General features: G+C 39.2%; 3 protein-coding genes across 3 annotated transcripts; all 3 read right to left on the reverse strand.

Moving 5' to 3' along the window:
- Window positions 1–6,499: 6,499 nt before the first annotated feature.
- si:ch211-244c8.4 (flocculation protein FLO11) lies at window positions 6,500–10,390 on the reverse strand. The gene is made up of 2 exons (XM_040151065.1): window positions 9,233–10,390; window positions 6,500–9,133 (listed from the first exon to the last, which is right to left on the reverse strand). Exons 1-2 carry the CDS (start codon window positions 10,252–10,254, stop codon window positions 6,553–6,555), a joined length of 3,603 nt encoding a protein of 1,200 aa, XP_040006999.1. The 5' UTR covers window positions 10,255–10,390; the 3' UTR covers window positions 6,500–6,552.
- A 1,910-nt stretch (window positions 10,391–12,300) lies between these two features.
- Window positions 12,301–16,282, reverse strand: LOC120802859 (organic solute transporter subunit alpha-like). Its single transcript, XM_040151035.1, has 8 exons — window positions 16,009–16,282; window positions 15,525–15,676; window positions 15,274–15,347; window positions 14,415–14,573; window positions 14,085–14,196; window positions 13,841–13,987; window positions 13,562–13,667; window positions 12,301–13,436 (listed from the first exon to the last, which is right to left on the reverse strand). The coding sequence occupies exons 1-8, from the start codon at window positions 16,082–16,084 to the stop codon at window positions 13,291–13,293; spliced, it is 972 nt and encodes a 323-aa protein (XP_040006969.1). The 5' UTR covers window positions 16,085–16,282; the 3' UTR covers window positions 12,301–13,290.
- Window positions 16,283–17,580: 1,298 nt separating this feature from the next.
- On the reverse strand, window positions 17,581–25,693 carry LOC120802568 (palmitoyltransferase ZDHHC20-A-like). Its single transcript, XM_040150513.1, has 13 exons — window positions 25,558–25,693; window positions 24,763–24,789; window positions 24,510–24,604; window positions 24,190–24,310; window positions 23,451–23,520; window positions 23,026–23,058; window positions 22,769–22,889; window positions 22,016–22,148; window positions 21,797–21,923; window positions 21,446–21,532; window positions 21,257–21,336; window positions 21,068–21,114; window positions 17,581–20,976 (listed from the first exon to the last, which is right to left on the reverse strand). Exons 1-12 carry the CDS (start codon window positions 25,673–25,675, stop codon window positions 21,071–21,073), a joined length of 1,056 nt encoding a protein of 351 aa, XP_040006447.1. The 5' UTR covers window positions 25,676–25,693; the 3' UTR covers window positions 17,581–20,976; window positions 21,068–21,070.
- Window positions 25,694–26,294: the final 601 nt, after the last annotated feature.

Here is a 26,294-nt window from a genome sequence, read left to right on the forward strand (position 1 = left end):
CACAATTCCTTATTACTTTGAAAATACTACATAAAATACCTTAAAATGGTTACTTTCAGATATGTCCCTTTGTTTTGGATGACTTCAGTCTGTCAATTAGGCTGTCCCTTCGTTCAAAATATTTCAACAATTATTCAATGGAGTTCCATTGAATTTTCTCTGAAATTCATGGCCTTACAGAAGATGAATCTGTATTTCCTGACATCTAGAAATTTTCTCTCATTTTGTTTCCCAAGTACTGAAGATGTTTTAAATTGTTGTTATAAGCAGGTCAATTTTATTGCTTGTCTCTTGCAAGGTGTCCAGCATGTGTCTTCATCACTCTTGAGCTCCCCCAATGTCTTTATTTAAATATTTTCCATTCATATATTGTTTTCATTTAATCTTTTAAATAATAATATTGCCGAAATGTATTTACAAAGTAAATCAAATCAAATTTTCTAAACTTGTAACAAAAAAAAATAGAAATTAAGCAAAAAAGACAAGAATAAATTTAGAAGGATAATCAGTTATAAAATTAATACTTAACATATAAAAATGCATTTTTTTTTGTTTTCTTATTAAAATAAATGAGAAATGGGGAAAATGAGATGAACCTGTTTTGAGTGTGAATGATGATGGTGGTCTAGCAGACCTATAAAACATAAACTGCGCATACAGGAACAAAAGAAAAATCATACCTAAAATGTCAGTTAAAGTTAAAGGGTAGTTTCCTAAATATAGTCGGTATTTACTACTGATAGATATCTGGTTTAGATTTAGCAGTGTTTTTTAAAATATTCAGAAATTGTCCCTATTTTTTTTCCATATAAAGGAAAACAAATGACTCTTCCCCAAAACAGCCCTGCAATCTTTTTCTGCTCTGTTTCGAACGAAGAAAGTTTCTTTTGTAACAGCACTGTCCTTTTTATCATATTTATTCAACTCCATCTTCTTTTTCATTTAAAGGTTAATCTAGTAAAAATGAAAGTACCAAAGTATCATCTTGAAATCTTAGCATAGCAAGTGTAATTTATCGGCATCAGTGGCTGCATTTGTGACATGAGGTTTTCTTTATGATACTGTTGTTATATTTCCATGAAATAAAAAAAATGTGTAACAGAAAAAATGAAGATGTAAATACGATATTGGTTTTCATTGGGTTCTACCTTTAAGTGCAGTATTAAAGTTGTCAACAGACTTGTCTCTTTGGGTTCTTCTGGGCCTTTCCTCTTATACAGTACAAAGATAACTTGATTAGCTGGATAGGTTCGTTGATTAACTTGCACTTGCACACAGGGCCATAGCTACCATTGAGGACATCAGCGACATGTCGTTGGTAAAATTTCTTGGGGCTCAGGGGGTTCAGTGGCATGAGGAAAATTTAAGAGGAGTTTAAATTCTTTGATTACACAGATATTATGCATGTGTCTTATAAGGCAGACTTTGATATCTTTTACACCAAATATCTTAAAAATGACCGTTTTATGGCAAACAATAAATAAATAAAACTGAAATTGAAGGGATTTCTCCACCAGAGTTACATACCTAGCACTGTAGAAAAAGTTTTGAAATAAGATTTTTTTTACATCTGATTCTTCTTAAATAACTTTGAAAATTTTGCGGGGTTTGGTTGGTGGATAGTTATATTTCTTAGGTCAGTAGGGTCTGTTTGGGAAATGCAGACTCATGGCTACTGCATTACTAAAATGTTACTGTTTGTAATGTTAATACTAATGTTATTTCCTTTGGTACACAGAGTCCACATGTCCACAACTAAGAACTGTATGAGTTGTTATAGCTTAGTATCCCATTGTTTTTATGCATTACAACACAGATAGATAATAGATAACTGATGGATAGAAAGTATAAATATTACAGCCAATTTATAATAATGCCATACATAAATGTACACACACATTTGAATCAATTATTTATTTGTTTAAAGGTGAGGTTTGAGTGAGAATATGAGAAGACTCACCTTTTGACAGTATTACCGTATATCACAAGGTATATGCGCAAGGGGAAAAAGAACAGAACGGCTGAACCGATATAATTAACTTTACAAATAAGTATGTGCATCAATGAGCGTGCGAAGCCTATGTTTGTAACCATGATAGTTATGCTCACGCTCGCGTTACTTTTATTGGGTTCAATGCGCAGAACAACTCGCGTCTTCACAGTATTACCGTTACTCACGCAGTGTATGGGCAAGGGAAAAAGGAAGGGAACGACCGAACCGGGCCTTTGCTGGATGCTTCTCGGGGAACAGATGTATCTGTCAGGTAGACATTTCATCCCCAAACTGTCATCCACTCTGTGCGACGCAAGCCTTGAAACCAAACAAATTACCCCATTTATAGATATATTATGAGAACGTTTAATATTTTTTGTATATGAACAATTAGGATTTTAGTTGACACAATGCTATAGGTTTTTATACTCGACATGTGTCATGAATAAATAATTTAGATAATGAATCATATCTCGGAAATGTTATGGTGTCTTATTTTGTATGCTGAACATGAACATATTTACAGGAAAAAACGTAATCGTGTTAAATACTGGGGGATAAGTGAGCACTTTCCTTGCTGTAGCACTAAAAGGAAGCTTTATAAATCCCTATATGGCAAGATGGTGTGTTTTCTCATGGATATTGAGTACCATAGCATTATTTCTACACTGAGATGTATTACCATAGGAATTGATGGCCTTATTATATTGGCCTGCACAATGCCACTGTTGTGAAGTGTTAACAGATATTTTCATCAAACCTCTTAAAGGAATTTGCCTTTTATTTTTGGATTTATAAGATACAATATCACCATTGCTGTGACATTTTGTGCTAATTCACCAGCTCTCAGTATATCTGAATAGTATCTGAAATGTCTCAGAAACTCAAAAACAATATTTTCTTGTAATGTAATACTCAACAATGTGGCGCAGCCTTATCAGAAAGAAGCAAGAGGTGTAAATCTCCACATCCGTTTTCACCATTTTAGAGCTTTTTGACAGTATATAGAAATACTCAAGTCCTGCATTGAAAGTTGTAAGTAAAAGTATGTAAGTATAATCAGGAAAATGTACTTAAAGTACTAAAAGTACAATTAACTCATCATGCAGAAAAATGGCCCCTGTGACTGTTATGCTATTATATGTTATATCTTACTATTTTCATAATTAATCGATTGATTTGTAAAAATATTTGATTTGTAAGGATTCAGAAAATAGTGAGAAATGTCATCACTCAGAGCCTTGTTTTCTCCAGTCAACAGTTGCAGAAAACAAACAGCAAACTGTCATATTTGAGAAGCTGGAACCATGAAATGTTTTGCATTTTTACATGAAAAATGACTTGAAAAACTATCAAGATAGTTACCAATTACTTTTCTGTCAATCGACCACTTTATTAACGGATAAATCTTCAGTTGTTAAGAAGTTTAATTTATAGCAAAACATCACCTTTTATAAATCTTAATCTGCAGAGTTACTAGTAACTAAAGTTGTCAGAAAAATGTAGTCAAGCAGAAAGTACAATATCCCCTGTGAAAGGTAGTGAGGTAGAAGTATAAAGTAGTAGAAAATGGAAATACTCAAGTAAAGGTACAAGTACCTCAAATCTATACTTAAGTACATGACCTGAGTAAATGTAATTACTCAAATTCAACCAGTGGTTATTTTTTTTTTTCTGCTTGAGTATTTCAGCCAAGATCAATGCAAATACAGTTTTTAAGAAATAAACTGGTAATAGTATGTAAAATATGCCTCAAAATTACAGTGAATAATTATTATGATACACAAAAATGTTCAAATTCAATAATTCAATTTAAAAGTGTGTATGAAGTAATAACTGGGTGTCTTATTAGCATTTATTGTACACTGTGCATGTGCTCATTTCTAAACTCCTCCCCCGGACACTTGCAGCCTTTCATTGGTTGACCTAGTGGGGTTGGCATGGAAACACAGAATGAAGCATGCTAAATTAGGTTCTAAAGGGGCACACCGTCTCTCCAGAGGCAGAGGCAGACATAAACACATACAGATCATAGAAAGCCAGGGTGGCCTCAGTGCATTATGGGTGCTGTAATTTGTGTCACATATTTGGCTTCATTAAAGACAATGCAACTGTGTTTGCTGGGAAACACACAAACAACCTAAAAGCAGAGGTACTCTGAGACTGCTTATGTAATTTAACTCAGAAATTTGTTTCAACTTCTTCCCTGGTTGTATTTCACTCAAGGCTGTTATCATCATCACTTATATTGTAAGCATGAAAGCCACATTGCGGGGAAATCATGTGAATGGATGTATACAGAAGGCAGCATTCACTGACTATGCCTGTTACAGTTTCCTCTTTAAAACGGCAGGAATAATGTTCATACCAGCCGTTTCCTGTAATGGAGAGCATAATGTCATTTATAACAGTGGCACAATGTGAGCCCTCATAAACAGCCTGATATTTGCTGCAACACACATGATTATAAATCTACATGCTTTTTAAGCCAGCTTATGAACGTTTTAATTCCAAATCTCCGGTGTTACCTCTTGGTAACACCTGAGATTTGGCAACCATGTGTTGGCAACCATGTGTTGTGTCAGGGTGTCAGGGCAAAACTGTTCTTTTCTGGGGAGATGCACTACAGAGGGTAACTCTGTAGTCTGTTTTAGCACCTGATGTGGTGAAATCCTCGTGTTTTCTCAGGCAAATGGTGGTCTTCTCTTCTCAGCTTGCAGCCTCTGGCTCCGTAAAATAAACAAAGGTCTTTTTGTGTCACCTCCGCAATTCTTTTTTTGTTAATAAAGAAAATACCCTTTGTCCTTTACTCCTTATTCCTAACACCAGACTCCTCTTAACACTACCCCATGACTCAGATCAGCTTCCCATCCTTAACCTGAGGTTTTATCTCACCACTAGTAGCTATTAGAAGTACCTTTCAGTTTTATTATCTGTCTTTATGCAACATTGTAGCTAGTCATTATAGTTCACTCCAGCCATTTGTTCAAATAATTATTTTAATGTTGTTCTTTTCTTCAAAGATATCAAGCTGATACTAAGTGTCCAAATCAAATGATCAACTCAGGCTGAAGGGAATCATTCATCAAATCCATTGGATGCGTTTCATGCTAAGAATAGCAATGACACACATTCCCATTCCCTTTTCCTGATTATAAGGTATGCATGTTAAGCGTTTTCCCTTGCAGCTGATTGGCCAGATTCTGCTGACATTCATGTGCTCGCTATTCAGGTCAGCGAGCTTGGAGCATGGATGATGCTGGAATGATGTTCCTATGAGGGCACTCTGAGCCCAGGCCATGTAGTAAGATGTTGAGCCTCTTTGGGGCTTTGTCAGTGAATAAAAAATGTTTGTCATTTCTCTTCTCTCTGAGCCTCAACTTTTCTCTAGATGACAGAGTTATGTAATTTCCTTCCACATAACATTATCCAAAGAGCTGATGTATTCCTACTTAAATCAGAGCCAGTAAATCCTTTCATATGTGCTCACATTTCTTATCAGTCTGCAAACTGCTGAAGTATAGAATACAGGATATAATTCACAACTTAAACAGATCTCATCTTGCTAAGTACTCATATTGTTTTATTGATTAAATAGGAAACAGAACAACATAGATGAGACTATACACAGAGATATTCTTCTCATCTTATAGTATTAGTGGGATAAGGATAAGGATGTGCCAGTGTACGAGTTGGAGATCTCATCTCAGCATCCTCTGTCTCGCTCTTAAGGTCCACATTGCCATTTATAATGGCTGCTGCTGCCTGTCCATTTCACTGGAAGGAATTATTTCCACCCTCCTCCCTTGAGCCACAGTCTCTCCCATAGTTCACAGTGAGATCTGATCAAGTTACATATAAGCAGACAGACACACAGGCCCTGTACAGTTCAACATCTTGTGCAAAAATTAATGGCACGTTTTCTGCTACATACATCCAGAGATAGGTGTGGAATGTAAATTTGGTTGTTGCACTTCTTTATAGAGCTCCCGCTGTTCTTCTCCTGACATAAATAAAAGGTAAAGGGTCTGGTTGTTATCAAAGAGACTTTCTGGAAAGAAAAGACAAAAAGATTTGACCGTTCCTACAAAAAGTGGGAGTAACAAAAGTTAAAAGTACTGTAGAAAAGACTGAATAAATTCTGAAAGTCTGTAGGAAAAGCACCCTTAGGAAGGCACTCGCCCATGTTGTGTGTGACTGTGTTCCCAGAAGACCTTTTAGCTTACTTATCCTTAGTTAACGATGCTGCTGTGTGTTCAGGTGTGACCCTGAACCTTTCCTGAGTGCATGTCCAGTTGGCTCAGCACCAAAGAGCCAAGCTTGTTGCTTCGGCTCCCTGTGGAGTTGTTTTGTGCTTGAGTGCTGTCATCCTCCTTGACTCTGTTAGTGTTGCTTATGTTATCCCCTCCAAGTGTAGTAAAGCCAAGAAATGACAGAAAGACAAGCCAAGAATTATAGTATAGAAATATGATTTAAAAAAGGGTGGTCATATAGGTATATTGGAAAAAAGTTGCAGTCAAAGCCATAATCTGTATCCTTGATTGATTCAGTCCATTATTTTATTTTCTTATCTGGGTGCTGCCTCCCACAAGTGCAGGTTTATTACCAACCCTGCGAACAGGAACCTTGGACACGGGTATCTTGGTGCGAGGGGGTTCTTTACCTTGAGGGATTTGGGAGACAGTGTGAGACTGTGTGCTGTGCTTCACAGGGATCCTTGAGTCACGCGGCAAACTGGTGAGGACTTTCGGCTGGGGAGGCTGCTGACTGTCCCCCTGGGTTTGTTTTAAGGTTGGCAAATTAGCCTCAACATCACTGATTTTATCTTTGCTCCCTGCATCATGTGAGTTGAAATGGGGCCTCTCTTCTTCTAGAACAGGAGTAGGTGGGTCATCATTGACATGTTGGCTGTCCCGGACAGGTAGCTTGCCTGCTCTGCTCCCTCCAACTATGGGTATTTTGCTAAGCCCTGATGCCTTCACTTGTGGTGTCCTCCTTTCTCTGTTGGGGCCCTGTAGGCTCATTCGTGTCTCACTATGCAGTTCTTCTGTTTTGGACGGCCCAGTCTGGGCCTCCTGGGCACCTGTGCTACTTGGACTAGCCAGTTGCCAATTCACTGATGCCTGTCCACTTCCTCTCATCTTGGCAGAGGCTGGGACCTCACTCGGCCAAGGTGCAGAGGCAGAAGGAAGAGAAGTGACAGGGCAAGGAGCAGGGGCAGGGGTAGGTGCCGGAGGGACTTTAGATTGAGAAACTTGGATTTGAGCAGGAGCAGGGGGATCTTTAGATACAGAAACTGGACTACAAACAGGCACGGGAGGGTCTTTAGATACAGAAACTGGGGTCTGAATAGGAGCAGGGGGATCTTTAGATACAGAAACTGGGATCTGAGCAGGCGCAGGAGGGTCTTTAGATACAGAAACTGGGATCTTAGCAGGCGCGGGAGGGTCTTTAGATACAGAAACTGGGGTCTGAATAGGAGCAGGGGGATCTTTAGATACAGAAACTGGGATCTGAGCAGGCGCAGGAGGGTCTTTAGATACAGAAACTGGGATCTTAGCAGGCGCGGGAGGGTCTTTAGATACAGAAACTGGGATCAGAGCAGGCGCGGGAGGGTCTTTAGATACAGAAACTGGGATCTGAGCAGGCGCAGGAGGGTCTTTAGATACAGAAACTGGGATCTGAGCAGGCGCAGGAGGGTCTTTAGATACAGAAACTGGGATCTGAGGAGGCACAGGAGGGTCTTTAGATACAGAAACTGGGATCTTAGCAGGCGCAGGAGGGTCTTTAGATACAGAAACTGGGATCTGAGGAGGCGCAGGAGGGTCTTTAGATACAGAAACTGAGATCTGAGCAGGCGCAGGAGGGTCTTTAGATACAGAAACTGGGATCTGATCAGGTGCAGGAGGTTCTTTAGATACAGAAACTGGGATCTGAGCAGGAGCAGTGGGATCTTTAGACAAAGAAATTGGGATTTTAGCAGGGGCAGGGGGAGCGTTAGAGTGAGAGATTGGGATCTGATTAGGCGCAGGAGGGTCTTTAGATACAGAAACTGGGATTTGATCAGGTGCAGGAGGTTCTTTAGATACAGAAACTGGGATCTGAGCAGGAGCAGTGGGATCTTTAGACAAAGAAATTGGGATTTGAGCAGGGGCAGGGGGAGCGTTAGAGTGAGAGTCTGGGATCTGACCCAGAGAAGGAGGTTTTGGTGACGCTGTTGAAACAACAGCATGAGTGGTAGGGGCTGGAGTTGGTGTTGAAGCAGAGGGCACCTTATCTAAAGAGACTGGTGCAGGCGTGGGTTTAGTCATGGGAGGAATCTTATCTAAAGAAGTTGATGATGGAGTTGGGACAGATGCAGGGCTGGGTTGGGTTTTAGTTGTGGCAGTTGGGGTAGAGGAAGACAAAGGACAAAGATCTAAAACAGTGACAACAGGGGGAGGGGTCTTATTTAAGTCCATTGGGCTAGAAATGAGGGTAGGCTTGGAAAGGGCCACAGATACCGAGCCTGTGGTTGTAGTTGATGTGGGAACTGTTGTCATCTTGGAGGCGATAACCGTTGCTGGAGAGGAGGGTTTGGTTGTATCACCAGTACAGGCTGGTGATACTGTCACTGGGGCTTTAGATTCTCCTGCAGCTGAACTTAGGGAAGGTTTGTAGGAAGTGGAAGTTTGCAGGTTCAAAGTGGTAGCTGAATCCAATTTATTAGGCTGAGGTTGTGTAAAAGCAACAGGGGTGGAAGGACTATGTGTTACTGGTGGTGGTTTAGCTGATGCAGGAGGTGGAGTAGCTACAGGGCAAGGTTTACTTACTGAATCAATACCTGGAGGAGGTGCTACAATCTCTGAAGCCAATTTGCTAGCCTTTGAGGTAAGAGTTGGACTAATTGAGGGAGCCTTGACTACAGTGGCTGGGTTGTTTGGAGGAGCTGTGGTAGTAGCAGAGGTGGAGCTCTGTGTGGATTTAATTGTTATCGAAGAAGCAGACATTACTGGAGCCGAAAGGCTTGTTAACGTTAAAGGGGTAGTTGAAAGTTTTGTTGCGGTGGGGGCAGGAGCTGACTTAGTTTTACTGCTGGCAGAGGCTGTAGTAGTGTCTGAGCTCAATTTGACTGACTGCGTTGTCAAAGTGGAAGATTTGGTCAATGTCGTGATGATGGTGCTCGGTTTGGCAATGGGGGAAGAGGCTGAAGTTGTCTTTGTCAGAGGAGTAAAGGATTGGTTTGAGGCTATCGTGGGGATGGCTGTAGAAGAGGGTTTTGCCATGGCAGCAGTGCCGGCAGAGGTAGAAATCAGTGGAAAGGAGATGGTGGATTTGGAGTAGAGAGATGTGGATGATGGCGTGACTTCACTCACCATAGCACTGATGGCACTACTGGCTTTTCCCCATTCTGCCTCCACATCAGCCATGATGTCTCCACCCCCTGAGATTGAGTCAAAAGTCAGGAGAGAGGAGATGTCTGCCAGCAAGGAGCTTAGGCTGTTATCACCCGGTACCAAGGGTGGTTCCGAGGTGGGCAAAGGCAGAAAATTCTCATTAGTTCGACTCACATTACCTGCTGTCACCTGGGGAGTTACGGTCTCTGACGGGGACGTGGCTGCACTGTCCTGTGTTGTTAAGCTCTTGACCGGCTCACAGCTCTCAGTCTCGGGGCTGTCCAGAGATCGAGGCTGGGATTTGGGGGTGAGCGTGAGGTCCTCTTTGATGATTTCCACACTGTTGGCGCGGGACGACATGAGAAGTGGGCTCGGAGGGGCCTCCTCCTGGTCCTCTTTATCCCTTGAGCGGAACTTAACATTGCCAAAGAGACCCTTCAGCCCACGCCGTTGCCGACCCGTAGGTTGGGATACGGTGTGGGCTCGGCGGTCCCCCACTCCTCTCCGGCCACCTCTCAGTAATGACAGGAAGCTGAGGGACTTGGCTGAGCTAGTTGAAGAAATGGAGGTGCGAGCAGGGGCAGCAGCCAGAACGCCATCTTCGCCAAGCAGCTCCTCCTCTGCCTGCTCCCTCTCTCTTTGGCTCACCTCCTGTCTCTTTTCCTTATCTGGCTCCTGCTCCAAATCTGGTGCAGTGGTCTCTGATAACCCATCCAGGGTTTTGCCCTTGTTCACAGGTGACTTGTTGTTTCCATCCCCTTTGCTTCGGATAGAAAAGATGTTACCTGGCTTGCGTTTGCCAAACAGCTTGAATCCTTTCCTGATTTTTCCACTCGGCTGGGATTCAGAAGGCAGGGGGTCCACGTTCTCTGTTTGTACATCCATCTTCTCTCTGTTTCCCCCTTTCTCTGTATCCTCCAGTCACTTGCTGCAGTTATTCCCCAGCCAGTGGAGTGAGCATTTATATCCAGACCTTATCTTTATCTCCGTCTGTAGCCTTGCTTTAAGTCTGTTGCTCTCAGTGCGTTTCTTTATCAGTTGCCTGTATCCCTCCCACCGTCTATCTTTCCCATCCAACCCTTTCTCCTCTATTTCTCCCTTGAAAGCCCCTCCCCTTTGCCTCGTTTTTGCCTGGCTGCTCTCCCTGGTTGCCATAGCAACTGAGGATCTAAGCAGCTTTCGTCAGCAATGCAGAGCCAGGGGCTGTCACCAACCCACCCTGAACGCAGCTTTCTCTTCCTCTCTCTCTTCCTCTCTGTCTGATGACTCTGTTTACATAAATAGCAAAGACAAATGCTCCATTAACAAGGCCAAATTTTGAATTCTGAATGATCTGGCTTCATATAAACATCTCGAACCATAATTTTATAAATAGTTATTGCCAGACAGTGTCACAATTTATTACATTCAAGTTTGGGAGGTATTTAGCATATTGACCTACATCTCAATATGTACAGAATTTTCCTCTTTCAATGCATATTACTTCAAAAAGCATCATTTTAACACCTATTACAGAACATGTAAAAAAAAAAAACAAAAACATAATGCTTACTGTGAAGCGTAAATGTTAATGTTTCTTTCATAAAATCAAATCTTGTGGCAGGACATGACCTTTTGAACATCTTAACAGAGTCAACAACACTCCTGAAGACAATCAAGCCTTTGAGAATGATTACATAATCATAAATGAATGAATAGATTTCATTTTAAGGAGAAGAAGAAAAACGAGTATGGTAGTGTTAATATAATTCCTCTTATTGTCTGCTATGGTCAATATTATTATGTGTACATTTTAATTTGAGCCTTTTTATAATTAAGGCATTTAATAACCGACACGTGATTTTTTTTTTTTTGAAAAGGTGACTAATGTCAAATGCAATCCTCTAATCAATACAGTGCTCTAGTCATTAGTAACTTTTATTAGTTTTCATTCATTTGACTTTTTCCGTGGCTTGAAGTGACAAAAGGTTTTTAGTTCTTTGCCAGTCTGTAGGAATGAATACCAGTATACAGATTACTTGAGAAGTTAGTCTAAATTGAGTTAAATCTTAAGTATCAAGTGCTATCAGTTTAATTAATATTTTGCTTGCTTTGCACAGGTATGAATAAATGACTTTAATTAGTTACTTTAAAACATGTTTAACCATAAATATCTACTTTTGTGTGAGTGTTTTAAAAAGGTTAAAGTTATACATTTCATACATTAAACACATTACAACTAAAAACAAATAATGAGTTATTTTATATCTTCTGGCCTGACCCATAATTGCCAATATAATTCTTATCTGTGTGGTTTCACTGAATTCAATTATATTGTGGTGTATTTTTTTTATAAACTAGTCATTTGAGTCAAAGAAAGGAAATGGGTTGTTCTTTATTACCAGGTTACTGGATGAGGTTTTGAAGTGGAACAAGCGCCGCCTCTTGTGGTTGCTTGAGAAACAGCATGTAGCACAGTTTGGCTGTAGACGACTGTAAAAGGTACACCAAGTCTGAAAATAAAGCTGCTGTCTCATCCACATCGAGTCCCTGGCCCAAATAAGCCTGAGTAAGTGGGTCAGCAAATCTGGCTGTTTTCCCAGGCTTTGTTAAAGACGCAGTAGGAGGTTTAAGTGTAGAATCACACTGGTACTTAGTTGTAGAGGACAAAGAAATAGACGGATTAAGTTGCCTTCTAAAAACTTTGGTATATTTTCACAGGGTCAGGGTGCTTACATTTTTTCAGCGGAGATGGATTGACATGATATTCACTCTAAAACTGGACTATAAATAAACTAACTTCTCTGTACATGCTGCTCAATGGACAATAGAGAGAATAGATTCTTTTTTATTAAATGTATAATTTTTTGGGTGGTTAGATGCTCAGCGACCTGGGCACTGTACTAAATACATACATAAATAACCAGCTGAATAACCAGCTATCGTAGGCCTCACTTCAACATCTCCAAACCTTGACCAAACTCATCATTATTGCTTTTATTTACTGTTCTTTAGGCAAATGTAAAAGTTTTGTTCTTCCATACACATATATTCATAAACCTGCACAATCCCAGTCCAAAATGACCACTTTGCTAATTTCCAGTCTCTCATCTGCTCTATATTTGTCCCAGTATGACCTGTTCCAGTATGAGAAGGATCCGGTGTTCTCCTCCAGATCCTAGTTATAAGCTGAAAAAAAAGGCTATCACCCCAATGTCTCAAGTAATTCTTTAGCTTTAGAAACTAGTGAAGCCTAAAGGAATAGTTTATTTTTTTGTGGAACAGAAATATTCGCTCTCTTGCAGAGACTTAGATCGCAAGATTGACACTACTATCATATGGCACCAGTCCTCACATTTAACTCTCAGCGAGAAACGGAAAAAGTGCGTGTCACAAAACATCAAACTATTGTCACTTCATGCAAATCACAAGAAGGGAAAAAATCTCTCATCTATCTACTGTCTATCAGGTAATATTGGTGCATATGCGCAAGTTTTGACATATCTGTGTCTGACATTTCTGCCTCCACTCCAGTACAGTGGAAGTGAATGAAATTTCATTTGTGGTGCTCAAAACATAGAGAGACACGTAAACAATTCAACAGCCAACATCTCTTTCCACTGTGTACAATCTTCAGAGGGACAATTTTTTTGGGAAGGACATAGTAATTTGGGTGAACTAATCCATTATGTTTTGTCATCTACAAGATGCAGACAAGTGTCAGTGATTGTTGTGTGAAAAGTACAAAGAAAGAGGGCACCAAAGTAGTCCTTTGATTATATAAAAAAGAGGTTCTTTTCCAATTACACTTGAGTGACAGAATGAGGTAAAATGTTACATCAAATGAAAAAGGTTTATCAGACTCAAGTTTGACTATCCGATGGTCTCCTAATTTAGATCACCTGATACGCAATTTGAAGAAGACTGTCATTGTCTCCTTTTTTAGACATCTTGCTCCACAAGAACTTTGGCGTTCTGGTCGTTTTCATGTGCCCCAGAGAGAAGTGTGTCATATGTACGACGGTACAAAAACCGAGTGACCAGAGTGATGATGAACATCTCCATGATCATCATCTGCTGGCTTAGCACTGCACGGCAGAGAGAGAGAGAGAGAGAGAGAGAGAGAGAGAGAGAGAGACAGAAAATCTTTTTTTTTCTTTTCACTTCACACATTAGCAGTGGATGCAGAAAGACATTGGGGGATTTTTCTTACTGGATCCACGAGCTTGCGAAGAGAAGGGAGGCGAACAGGAGATGGTTCCATTCAAGGCCAGGATGTTAATGATTGATGTCTGCAGCTGACTCAACACAAGTATTAGCTAATGAGAAAACCAATTCTGGATCAGTTACACATGCAGTTAACCGTACACTGTGTAGCATCTCTGAATATCAACATTTTCCAGTAGGATTCTGGTCTGATAAATACAAAATATCCAGAGATTGAGACTGACTGAGCAATTTAGCGTACAACATGGTATTGGTTGTGACTCACTTGGTACATGGCGTACTTGGGTATGATTTTGAGGCTGTGTAGATGGCTGTTAGTGTTCATGAAGATGATGGCAACAGGCCAAAGGGAGATGATTGTGAGAACACCAATTAATGGGTTAATCCAAATAGCTGTACCAGTTATCTCTAGCTGAAAAAGAAGCAAAGAAATGTTTCATTTTTTTTTCATGCTCATTTAATTTTTTTTAGTACAATCAGATATGTAGCAAATCGTATCAAATACTCACATCAGAGAGATCAAAGTTGCCGTTTGTCCACAATATTATGGCAAGGACAGAAAGCACCGTTTTAAGGATTGCATACTGAAGAGCACCCATCTTCAGCAAGAATAACATTCGCCTGAATGATCCCAAATAAAGACAGATCGACTTTAATTGTGTATACGCTCATAAGACAATGTCTAATCATTATAGAAAGAGTATATAAAGGATATAAATAAGAGTGGGATTAAATTAATTTATAAATCTCAATTTATGAGAAATAAATAACATAGGCTTGAGTTATTAGAGCCAGAACAATAATACCCCGACTGTATTTGTAGAAACAGGTATAATTACCATGACATGGGTACGCGGGGTAAACAGGGGCAGCAGCAGCAGCAGGGTCCTGTGCTGATCTTAAAGGTTTCACCAGAAAACCGCTTCAGAAAAACATCACTGCCCCCGAACTCCTGAATCATCAGGACCAAGACTTTATACACCACGACTGCAAAATAGCTACAGAGAGAAAGCAATTTAGGCCTGTATATGGAGAAGAGAAGTGCAATAATTTTCAAAAATCCGTCACATGGAGTACTGAACTTGATTTTCACAGTCTGTGATGTTACATTTGTGCTTCTCTAGACAGGAATCCAAATGTCAAATTTAATATTTCATTTATTTATCACCTAAAAGGACACCTATGCTTTTGACCTAACTGCTGAACATACTGTATTATTTACTGTACATAAATCACATCAATCAGAAATCATAAAATATTTACCACTGTACATAGATTTCCTCTATTTTATTAAAGATGAGCACATCGTGGCTGGAGATGTGGTGTGATCTTTGACCTTATTGTGTGTAATAATTCATCGAATGGTTGAACTCTGCGGTGAACTTGTGAAAAGTAAATTATACTGATAGTGAGCATATGGTGAGGGTCAGAGGAGACGGGGGAGTATTTACATCAGTAAATACAAATTATTTTGTTTGCATTTACTCCTTTGGCCAAGACTCCAATAATCCGTGTTTTATCTTTACCAAAATGACAAGGTGATATAATTCGTCTCATTGTCATTTATCCTAGAATATGGACAGAAACCCCAATGTTGTATTTCAGCTTTTTAGAAGTGTCAGTGAAAGAAACCCTCTACTGTAGGAGAAAATACTTTGCCCCACGTACTAAATTAGGTGTAGGTGAGAGAAAACGTACCAGTTAGACGTCATGTCTGTGATCATGACGGCCTTTGGGATCCACATCCCAAAACAAGCCATGGTGGCAATGACCTGACATGGGGAAACGAGATAATGTGCATTAATCAGGTTTCACGTTGTGTTTCAAAGGGCCTTGTGTCCCAGTTCTTGACACCTACTCCACAAATTCAGTGGTTGCTAATGATCATATTTCAATTGGTTTTAGAATTAGCAGCATATCATAACATCAGAATAGGGCCGAATGCTTACAGGTGCTGCACCATTTATCCAGATGATGGTTGTCTTTTTGGGGTACGGCAAGTTTTTATAAATATAGACACACTGCTCCAGGTACAGCAGCAGAGAGACCACGGACATGAAGGTGAGCATGGAATACAGGCAAACTCCAAACACATCCAGCTCTGATTAAAAAAACAAAAAGGAAACAGGTTTTCCTCAGTCTTAACACAAATGAATTTAACTCTAGCAGACATATAACTACTGCAGGTCCATGACTGTGTACTATTGAGTACTATCAGATTATTTATTTTTATTTCATGGGACATTGTTGTATGTTGGAATTGAGGCAAATAAATGATCAAAAAAGAAACCAATATCATATGGTACATTCAGGGCTTTCAGACATATGGACACACACAGGTCACTGCTGAGTACACTGTTGATGTCATTAGCACAGACTGGCTGATAAGGAAATGTTATCAACTATTAGAATGTAGTAATGTGGGTTACTTACGCTTTATCACGTCGATAGCCAGGGGAGGCTCTTGTAAACAAGCTGGATCAATGGTGCTGTTGAGGGCCTCCTCCATGGCATGCAGATATCCCCCTTGAGAAATTCACTGATAGACTAAAGTTTAAAAAGAAATGGTCTAGAAAATTCAACCTGAACTCAGTTTTTTTTCCTCCTTAGTAGGATGTGATTGTAAAATAACAAGGTCTACTTAAATAATTTGTTTTCCCTTTACATTGCAGTATCCGGCAGTGGGTTCTGGTAGCCCATTTGACAGCGAGCGCACTTTAACCCTTAAGTTTCTTTTTAAAGAATGAAGGTGAGATGACAGGTTCAGAGCTTAAAAGTTTATGAGAACTCCTCCGTATAAGTAACTGTCAATTATTCATTCACAGACTGAGGTCACAGTAATTAAAATAACACCAAGGTCTGGGTTTTAGTTAAAAGGGTGAGACCCAATGCGTCTTTCAAGTGTGATGAACTTTGACAGGGTGTGTTGTTCCCTTCCCAGTAAATATAAAAGGGTATAAAAAGATAAAGATAAAAGTTTTAGTGCCTTGAGTGCCCTACAGTATTTCTCAGTGAAATTTAATCACATTATTTTGCTTATATTAGTTATTATTTTGTTGTATTGTGTCCCCCTCAGGATATTACTACTGAATTATGTAAAATTATTTGGTGTGGTCAGCATCACTCTTATGCAAGATAACGCTGCATGGGTGGTTGGACATGAGATTATTATATTCAGGTTCATCTGAAAGGAAAATTAATCCCCTTTATTTCATTGGAGACAAATGTGTTTTTTTAAGATGAATCTTTGATGATCAATAACTGTCAGTGCTGCATTTAGAGTATCAGTCCAACACTGAAAGAATTACTAATGTTGTTGATCTTTTGTCACTATTACGTCCAAGAATGGGCAGCAAAGACAAATTTGAAAAAAAGTTTCAGATTAATCATTTGAAAATCCCGAATAATCTTTTATGAGGAAGCTAAAAGCTACAAAGAGTCAAATGGTTAATTTTTTTCCAATACAAAGCTGAGTGTCGAGACTCTTACAACTTTATCTGTAGCGCAGTTATGGAGAGCTGAATGGCACTGAGGTCATTCACCTTTCCCCGGCTAGCCGAACAACCGTTCCCAGCTCGACACGTTTCTGTGCAAGGCGAGGAGTCAGCTCAGTGAGTGCCAAAAATTACCTCAAGCTTATCAGCAGTGTCCAGCTTTTGCAGTCTTGTGTCACAATTTCCGCTGTGAGCTCTTGTGAAATACAGATGCTGTAGAAGTTGTATATCCCCAGCACTTACACTGTACCTAAACCATTTAGTTGAGGACTAGATACTTACGCCATTCATGATGGATATAGAATTTGTAATTTTTGCTTCAAAATTTAAAAAGGAGCTAAGGCATCATAATGTCTATACTTTACTGAGAACTGAGAATATTGTTTCACATGTGGCTCATGTTTAGTCAATCAATCATTCAGAGTTTATTTGTATAGCGCTTTTCATACAAACACAGTGAAACACAAAGTGCTTTACACAATAAAAAACTAAAACCTCCCAAGGAAAACAATCCAGAAAAAAAAAACAGAATAAAAAGATATACCAAGTAGTAAAACAGACTAAAATGTATGATAAATAGACAGATAAATAAATGAAATACATAGAATTCAATTAGCCAGACTAAAAAGGGAAGTCCTGAGTTTGCTTTTTAAAAATATCAGCATTTCTCTGCTGCCCACAGGTCTTCAGGAAGGCTGTTCCAGAGGCGTGGACCATAGTAATAAAAAGGATGCCTCTCCATGGGTTTTTGTTCTGATTTTGGGTATGATTAAAAGGCCACTACCAGAAGACCTGAGGGTTTCTAGAGGGTTCATAGGATAAAAGCAAATCCGATAAACTGGTCCAACCAGTAAATCAATAAAAGGATCTCAAAATCAGTTGTGAAGCAGACAGGTAGCTTGTGCAGAGACTTTTAATTGGTGTAATGTGTGCTCTCTTTCTCGTCTTAGTCAACACACGTGCGGCTGAGTTTTGAAGCAGTTGTAGTTGAGATAAAATCTTCTTAGCGAGACTAGAAAGCAGAGCGTTACAATAGTCAATCCTGCAGGTAATAAAAGCGTGCAGCAGTGTCTCTGCATAGGCTTTGGCTTGAGAGAGAAACGGTTGCATTCTGGCAATGTTCTTCAAATGGTAAAATGCAGTCTTAGTTATGTTTCTAATGTGAGGCTCAAAACTGATCTGACTCCTAGGTTATTCAGTTGTTGATCGTGGTTCAATTCCAGCGCTTGATGTTTCACACTGAGTTTCTCTCTCTGAGCTTCAGTGCCAATGACGAAGACTTCAGTTTTGTCGTGATTGAGCTTTAGGAAAATATTCTCTGCCATCCATAACTTGGTATCTAAAATACAGTTTAAAAGGGCATCAATTGGCCTTGGGTCATCAGGAGACACAACAATGTAAAGCTGTGTGTCACCAGCATAGCTCTGGAAATGGATGCCGTGCCTCCCGGTGACGTTTTCAAGTGGCAGCATTTAAAGGTTACACCACAATTCATTTTATAGCTTTTAGATGAACATTCATCCATGCTTACAAAAAATTCTCTTCCGGTAAGATAAGATTTGAACAAAGTATCAGAGAAGCCAATCAGACTGAAGTCATATCAGGTCAATATAGAGTTTTTTTTCATAACCATTTCAGCAATTATCACAGGGAGATTTTTTTTCCTTTTTTTTTGGTGGCTAAACAGTATGGAGCTCCAGTGACCACCTTAGATTTAACAAGACTAAGAGTCTACAGTGATGCTAGTGGCTCTATGCGCCTGTACTTTGGTACAGCGGTGCTTTGTGCTTAAATTATGTCAGCAAGCTTATGATAATTAGCACTAAAGACAAAGCACAACTGGGTTGATGGTGATGTTGGGAGCTTTTCCAGGTATTTAGCAAGTCATAAGCCCAAGTATGGGACGAATTAAAATTTTGACTCGATGATGGCACTAGCTGAAAAGTTAAGGGATTACAAAAATTGCAATTCATCCTGATGGAAACATGGAGTTCTGCACCAAGCCTTATGGCAATCCGCCCAATAGTTAATTTCGCTAGAAGCCAAAAATATCAATCCATAGTTAAAACACTACAATTTGATATTTTTTGCATTGCTCAGGCATAAATAAGTAATTTGACTGGAATCTGGACAAATCTATAGATTAAACTGATATGACAAACATCTGAAAAGGCAGGGCTGTAATCCACAAAGTCAGTCATCACAGTTGTTTCACAGACAAGAATTCTACACTGCTCTCATTTGTTACAAATCACAGTGTACTTATGTTTAAGATGAAGAACCACATTTTATAGTTTCTTACATTACATTTATTGTTACAGAACAATGAAGATCACCCTGCATGAATCATTTTCTCAATAAAAAGTTATTTACAGGCCTTACTACATTAGCGGCTCTAGCTGCTTGGTTGGTGTATTAAGCCAAGTTCAGTCAGTGAAATTAATTATTAAACTACTGTGAGTACATTCACATGGGCGACCACTCAGTCAGTAAGATCTACACACAACTTTTATTATCTGCTGATCACTCAGGTGAACCCCCCAACCACACAGTGCTGTGAATTGTGTCCAATAAAAGGAATATAATGTAATGAAACAGCCGCCAGGAGCACAGAGGAATATTTATTATGACACCTCATCTACCCTGGTTTAGGCTCATGGACACAGTGGGACAAATTTCCCTGACCTTTCTGACATGATCTTATGTTTTTTTTTTTAGTTGTTTTTTTTAAAATAGTGGTTTCATTTTGTGCTCTTTGTTTTCCAAACTTTCAAATAAATCTTATCAAACTGGAAAAACAAATGGAAAGAACACAGATTGATCCTTTACATTAACACTCAAGGTTGATTCATTGTATACAAATATAAAGCAAAGGATTGATCATGAGTATGAACCTGGTTATGGAAGGACAAACATGACCTATAATCTAGTATCTTTTTAAAAAGGTAATAAATATAAATAAATAAAATGAATATACATGGAAAGACAATGCAATTAATTTATAAAAGCTTGATAACAAATAAATTACAAATATCTATAGTGCAGTGAAAAATGGTAATTTCCTTGATATTATACAATAGCATTATACAGTAGGTGATCTACTGGTTGTGTGTCTTAATTATTAGGAATGAGAAACAGTCTTAACTGCAGTTAAACTGGAATTGGTCCTCACATTTTAAGCTTATATCACCTGTATATTTACCCATCATATACAATTTTAAATGCAAAAATAATATCTTAAAAGTGTAAACAGAGAGACCTTTAAATCTTTTCAATCAGGTAAACTGTAAACTAAATTAGACCCTTTGATAACTGACTACTGGTCTTAATAATTGCACTGTGCTTGGAGTTAAAAACTGATAAGACATATTGGACACAGCATTGAAATCCCTCACCATTTTGTATGAGTTATACAATTCTCGCTTTAGTGGTTCACACTGATCTACATCAAAAATAACCAGATTGGAGGCTTAGTCGTTAATGCTTGATTAATACTGATAAAAGGATGATTCTCTTGTTGAAATGTATAATGTGATTAATCCATGTAGACAAATTCAGACAATGTAGACATACATTGGCTCAAGGGGTCCCAGAGTTTTTCAGATGCAATGATTACAAAACATTTTTTGAGTGTCTTTGGCTCAAAACAAAGACAAAACTGCTGAATCACCTCTGAATGACCTGGTGGGGTCATTGAGGTCCCTGTACAGTCTCAGTTGACATGATAACAGTATTGTTTAAAGCACTGTAGATGAAGGATGTTCTGTTTAATGTACATACAGAACATGTGGCTTGAGGTTGCACTGTCAAAATGAAAATGAGGGTGGAGGACGGCTCCTGTGGAGGTGCTGATGCACCTGATTTAAGGCATCATAGTTGATGAGCTCTTTCCTGATGTGCTTGCGACCTGTGGCAACAGTCAACAAAGTACAAATAAACACAGGAGGATGAAAAAACCAGCCAAAAACTCTACAGTTGTTCATTTCATGTCCACATACCTGCTACGGCTCACTCTCCATTGTCACAGACACCATCTTGCCTCCATCTGAAAGGAAACAGTGAGGTCACAAGAGACGGTTCAGGATTAAGGGTTGCTTTGTGAGCGGAAAAGTAATGATCAAAAACACGTCACATGTAAGCCATAATGACAACAAATGAAAATGTGAGAAAAAGCATCAGCAACACACCAGTTTTCTCTTTGCTGTCGTCCACTGTGTGTTGTATTTTGTTGCCAAGCACACAAGGGTTGGTCTCCCCATCAGCAGGGCTGTAATTTAAGTCACATTAGAGATTAACACAATTAGCAAACAAAACTGAATGGAAGCAGATTTAAAAAAAAAAAAAAAAAAAAAACCAAAACAAAACAAAACACTAGCCTTTTTCCATTTTGCTGCAGGACACTGTTTGCTTGTTCAGGATCTATGTGTACCAATCTGGTAACAAAGGAATGTCCATCTCCCAGACTGATAAAACAGAGATAAAGACAGCATTAGTGAACATGTTGGAACTGGACTGATTCAGGGTTAACTGTACTTTGGGGACTATGCTTTCTTATCTTCTCCACTCCATCACTAATGGTAGATATGGAGTTTATAAGTCTGCTAATACAGAGATAATCAACCTTAAGCACAGTGCAGACATACAGTAGTGCAGCCTATCTGTTTACATCATTGTGATTGCTAAGGTGATTGATAGCTGCAGTTATAATCAGGTCAAAGGAGACTCACCTTGAGTAAATAGGAAAAATCCAGTACTTTGCTTGGTCTCCAAACACCTCAGCTACATTTCTGCAAAAGCCGAGCGAAAACCCATTTTTGTCCGGACCATTTGCGAAGACCGGAGCTCTAAAAGCCTCTGAAAAGAATATAAAAATATAGATAGTCAGTGGTGTCTTTCCAAGGATATAATTAGCAGCTGAATTAAATTACATATTTATTTATAGTTACCTATAGTGGTCCTGTTCTTTCCCACAAGCCATAGGTGGTAGCTGAGAAGTGACAGGATGCTGATAAAGAACAGGGCCGCAACGAAAAATAGAAACAAGATGTGGAATTTGGCGTGCGTGTCAGGCAGCTGTTTCTTCAGAGGGAGAAAAAAAAGAAAAAGAAAAAAAAAGAAAAGAAGTCTCACTCTGCACGTCTGCAGGAATATTTCTTGTCCTCATGTCAGGTCATAACAACTGACTATTGGTAACACCCACTATCCATTATTGTCTTAAATCATTTTTCGAATAGTTTTTTTGCTATAACAATATACTTCTTCACTGTTGGACTATGTGACAGGAGCCATTGTCTCATGCAAAGCTGTATAATGAAGAGAGTCCACTCATATGCAATCACATGACACACTTGTGCACTACAGTGACACATTTGTAAACCAACTGGTCGATATCTTACGATGCAGGCAGCAGTGGCTGATGCACATGCCTCAACACAGCCTCACTGCACTCAACTTTTAAACTGTATCTAATAAATAATAATGTTAAATAATGTCCTTCAGAGGATGTAAGTTTAATTTCTAAGTTTAAAAGAAAGAGTGTTAATGTTTTTTAAACCCATGAATCCTGACTGCCAAGAGTAAAATGGGCCTCAAAAAGGTCCTGCAACCACCTTTAATTGAACTGTGACCACATCAAGCATTCACGGGCAAGCACCTGCCAATTTAAAACAATGAAAGCAAGAGGAAGTTTCTATACTTACAGTCCAGAATTTGATGAAATACTGGATGACTGTTGCACAAATTACTACACAGTAGAGAGAGGCGTAGGCCAAGAACAAGACAAAGTACTTGTAATTTGAGAATCCAACACAGTTATTCACCCTGAAAGAGACGTGACAGAAACATGAGACAGACAGTGAAATCTCTCCATATTTTTTTTAATTTTACAATAAACCAGACATTATGGCCAATGAAATAAATAACAGTTTAAAATCCTAGTTAAACAAGAAAATCTTACCAGGGGCAGTGATGGTCCATTTTTAGCACACACCTTGAAGGATGAGAACAAGGAAAGTATACATCCTATTAGTAAAATATAGTACACATCTATATGTTAGACATTTGAAATAAGATGATACACAGAGTTCAATATTTTAAAAAGGTCAGAATTTATCTGTGTTTATGTTGTATATCAAAAATGGGCAAAGATCTCATTTTAAAAACCTACAAAAAATGTGTGTGAAAATCTGGCTTAAAACCACTATTTGCAGCGTCAGTGAGCACTGTTTAACTATGTACTCTCTTATTTCTCATCAGCAACACATCGGCAATTTTGCCCCAGTTTTCTCTTCACTTTCTGTTACCAGAAGCTGCAGTTGACGTTGTCTTGCAGCCAGAAATAAAAACTTAATTATACAGTGTGTGCGCTTAGAAAACACTCACATTTCACAGGTTGAGCAGTGATGGCAGCGGTCAGGTTTGATTACCTGGCAGTTGTCACAGTATCGGATGGCTATTTGGAGAGAATGAAAGCAGAATTATTAAAGTACTACTGTATACCCATTGCTTTTTTCCCCTATTAACAGTGCTCTTATATGAAAGAAAGCATGATTGTGTAGTTATGAGGTAGCTACTATTTATGCAAAATAAGAATTTGAGGTGTTTTAACACTCTTAAGACTTTCCAAACTTTCAAAAATGTCCTGCTTTCTTCATTGTTTTTGTCAATGTCTCCAGTTTAATAAATATGAGGGCTTTATTTTTATAGTGCCTCTTCAAATACGCCAGTGAAGCCAAGTAGGTGAGATAAGCTGAATCTGAGTCCACCTAAGCCTCCTGATACATGCAGTTCTGTAACCGCAAGACAGACGACCGCATCAGCAGAGAAATAACATCTTATAGTATCCCGGAGTACGTTGTTTTAAAAAGATATAAACAATAAACAAATATAAACAAAACAACATCATTTGCGTTGCTGATTTAATGTTGTGCATGTGAGTGACAAACATGAGCTGAACGATGAGGACAGCGTCTCCGTGTCCTTCCTACTCTGCTACAGGCCATGGCGACAACGGTGAAACAGTGAAGAGTTTTCTCTGGTGGTTAATGCTTTTGAGAAACTACTGGGCATTAAAATAGTGAGCCAACCACAGGCAGTTTTGCTGTCGTGTTGAAAGCCTCACCTCCCCCTGCCGTGCGTGTATACACGGGTAAATTCCTCGCCACTTTCTTCAGAATCTCTTGTTGCGTCTCGGCCCGCTCCTCTCTCTCATACAGTTCCTTCTCTGCTCTGGGCAGACTGAACTGACAGGAGGAGAAAAGAAAGCCTAACATTCAGAGTAAGCCTAACATGTAACACACAGTACTTGTATTGGACAATCATGCAAGAATCTTCTGCTAAATTATGCATTTTCTATACATGCGTATTTACCAAATCCCGGCCTCTAAACAACTGAAAATAGGTGTGTTAAAAATGTGTTCATTTTTTTTCCTCTTGGCTTACTGCTTTTGAGGGGCCGGCTGGTGTGGACCAGATAGTTTTCCAGTAGGACCATATGAACATTGCAAGGAAAATGTGGAAGATGACCAAGTAGCTGACTGTTGAGAGAAACAAAAAGCTTCATCTGTAGTTACACTGGCATCTCTGGCATACTCTTTGCTACGAATAATCAACATGAGAGGAATTACGTCAGGAAACTGGAATTACTAAGCAATGTCAATGGAGAAAATGAACAGTGTGTGGGGGTATCACTCACTTCGTTCTGCATTATTTGGTATTGTATCTGGATAAGGCAGAGAAACATATATTATAGGGAGCAGTAATGAATGTATGACTACACATCCCTCACACACACACACACACACACACACACACACACACACACACACACTCTTGCACCATGTGGCAGCAGCCTGGCACGGCCGGCAGTGAAACACCAATAACAGAGAGCTTTGTTTAGGCAGCAGGGATGTCCCTGTCCTGACCACAGCCACTGAGTTACAGACATAGCTACTGTACGTCTACATGCTGATAATGGTATCATCAGTTCCAGCCTGGAACAGCCGATACAAAAAAAACCTGCTGTGAGTGCAGGGATAGTGCATGATCAATATCTATCTGCTGAATAAAGCGTACAATACTCATGTCCACCGAACTTCTTTCAGACCCGCTTGTTGAAGTCTGGAAAACTGAGTCAGGTGTATCCTAAATGAATATGCATACATATTGATCACATTTAATTATGAGGTAAGGGTAGGAAATGATAAATACACAAACAAACTTTGGCCGAGTTGTAATTCGACTACGTTCAAACCCGCGGAAACAGTCTGTGTCATTAAAATGGGATTTTAACTCAGAGAGCTAAACTACCCATTCATAACATTACACAGTCAGAAACAGTCAGAAACTGAGGTTTAAACGCATGTAAGCAGCCCGGGGATGATTTGAAATCCCACTTCAACTAGCAAACTTGGGAACCCCTGAAACTGTCAACGCAAGCGGATATCCGCCCCGCGATAGAAAACACCCACGTAAAAGTGATTGTACTTACACACACAGAGCTCCACGACATAAGCGTAGTAAGACCAACCGACAACCAGGTTAATAAACAGGACCGGTACCCAGTTAAGAGCCCGTTTGCAGCACCTCAGCGCATGAGAGGGCGCCATCTTTAATCCGTGCAGGATATTAACTGACGGCGACGTCACATCTATGGTTTTAAATGACGGAGCCAAAGATACTACAAGACCCAGACGCTCGACTGGAACATGCGCAGATATTTTTGTAGTTCTGAAACATTCAGTCAAGTGGCGCATATTTTAACGCCCGGTATGTATACTGGACTCCTCAATCTCCTTTGGTTTGACTACAGATTCGTCCAGAGGTGGAAAGTAACTTGGTTCATTTACTCAAGTACTGTACTTAAGTATAAATTTGAGGTACTTTCTCTTCATCCTGTTTTATACTTACACTGGAGTACATTTAAGAGGGAAATAGACCTATTGTACTTTTACTCCATTACATTTATGTGACAACTTCAGTTGATTTACAGATTAACCTTTTTTTACATACAAAACATTGGAGGAGCATATGAAATATAATAATGTTATAAATCAAATTACTGTACCAAACAATATATTCTAGTAGAGAAGAAATGATTAGTTGATTAATTGATTAGTCATTTGACAGAAAAATATTGGCAACTATTTTGATAATGGTGTTAGTAATCCTCAAAAGTGAGGATTTGCTGCTTTTCATTATAGTTGTTTCAATCATTTTAACTTATTT

Source organism: Xiphias gladius, chromosome 17, assembly GCF_016859285.1.
Source record: "Xiphias gladius isolate SHS-SW01 ecotype Sanya breed wild chromosome 17, ASM1685928v1, whole genome shotgun sequence".
NCBI classification, from domain to species: Eukaryota; Metazoa; Chordata; class Actinopteri; order Istiophoriformes; family Xiphiidae; genus Xiphias; species Xiphias gladius.

Bases quoted from the DNA above. Each gene is read 5' to 3' on its own strand.
- LOC120802859 (XM_040151035.1), bottom strand. From the start codon at position 16,084: ATGGAGGAGGCCCTCAACAGCACCATTGATCCAGCTTGTTTACAAGAG. The intron at 13,668-13,840 runs GTGAGTCACAAC...TTTTCTCATTAG, and splicing joins CCAAGTACGCCATGTACCAA to CTAATACTTGTGTTGAGTCA. The intron at 13,437-13,561 runs GTAAGAAAAATC...TCTGCCGTGCAG, and splicing joins TTCGCAAGCTCGTGGATCCA to TGCTAAGCCAGCAGATGATG.
- si:ch211-244c8.4 (XM_040151065.1), bottom strand. From the start codon at position 10,254: ATGGATGTACAAACAGAGAACGTGGACCCCCTGCCTTCTGAATCCCAG. The intron at 9,134-9,232 runs CCCCACGATAGC...CACGACATTGAC, and splicing joins AAACCCTCTTCTACAGCCAT to CAAATCTTCCACTTTGACAA.
- LOC120802568 (XM_040150513.1), bottom strand. From the start codon at position 25,675: ATGGCGCCCTCTCATGCGCTGAGGTGCTGCAAACGGGCTCTTAACTGG. The intron at 24,605-24,762 runs GTGAGTGATACC...TTCTCTCAACAG, and splicing joins ACCAAATAATGCAGAACGAA to TCAGCTACTTGGTCATCTTC. The intron at 21,533-21,796 runs GTGAGTCTCCTT...CTGTTTTATCAG, and splicing joins ATTTTTCCTATTTACTCAAG to TCTGGGAGATGGACATTCCT.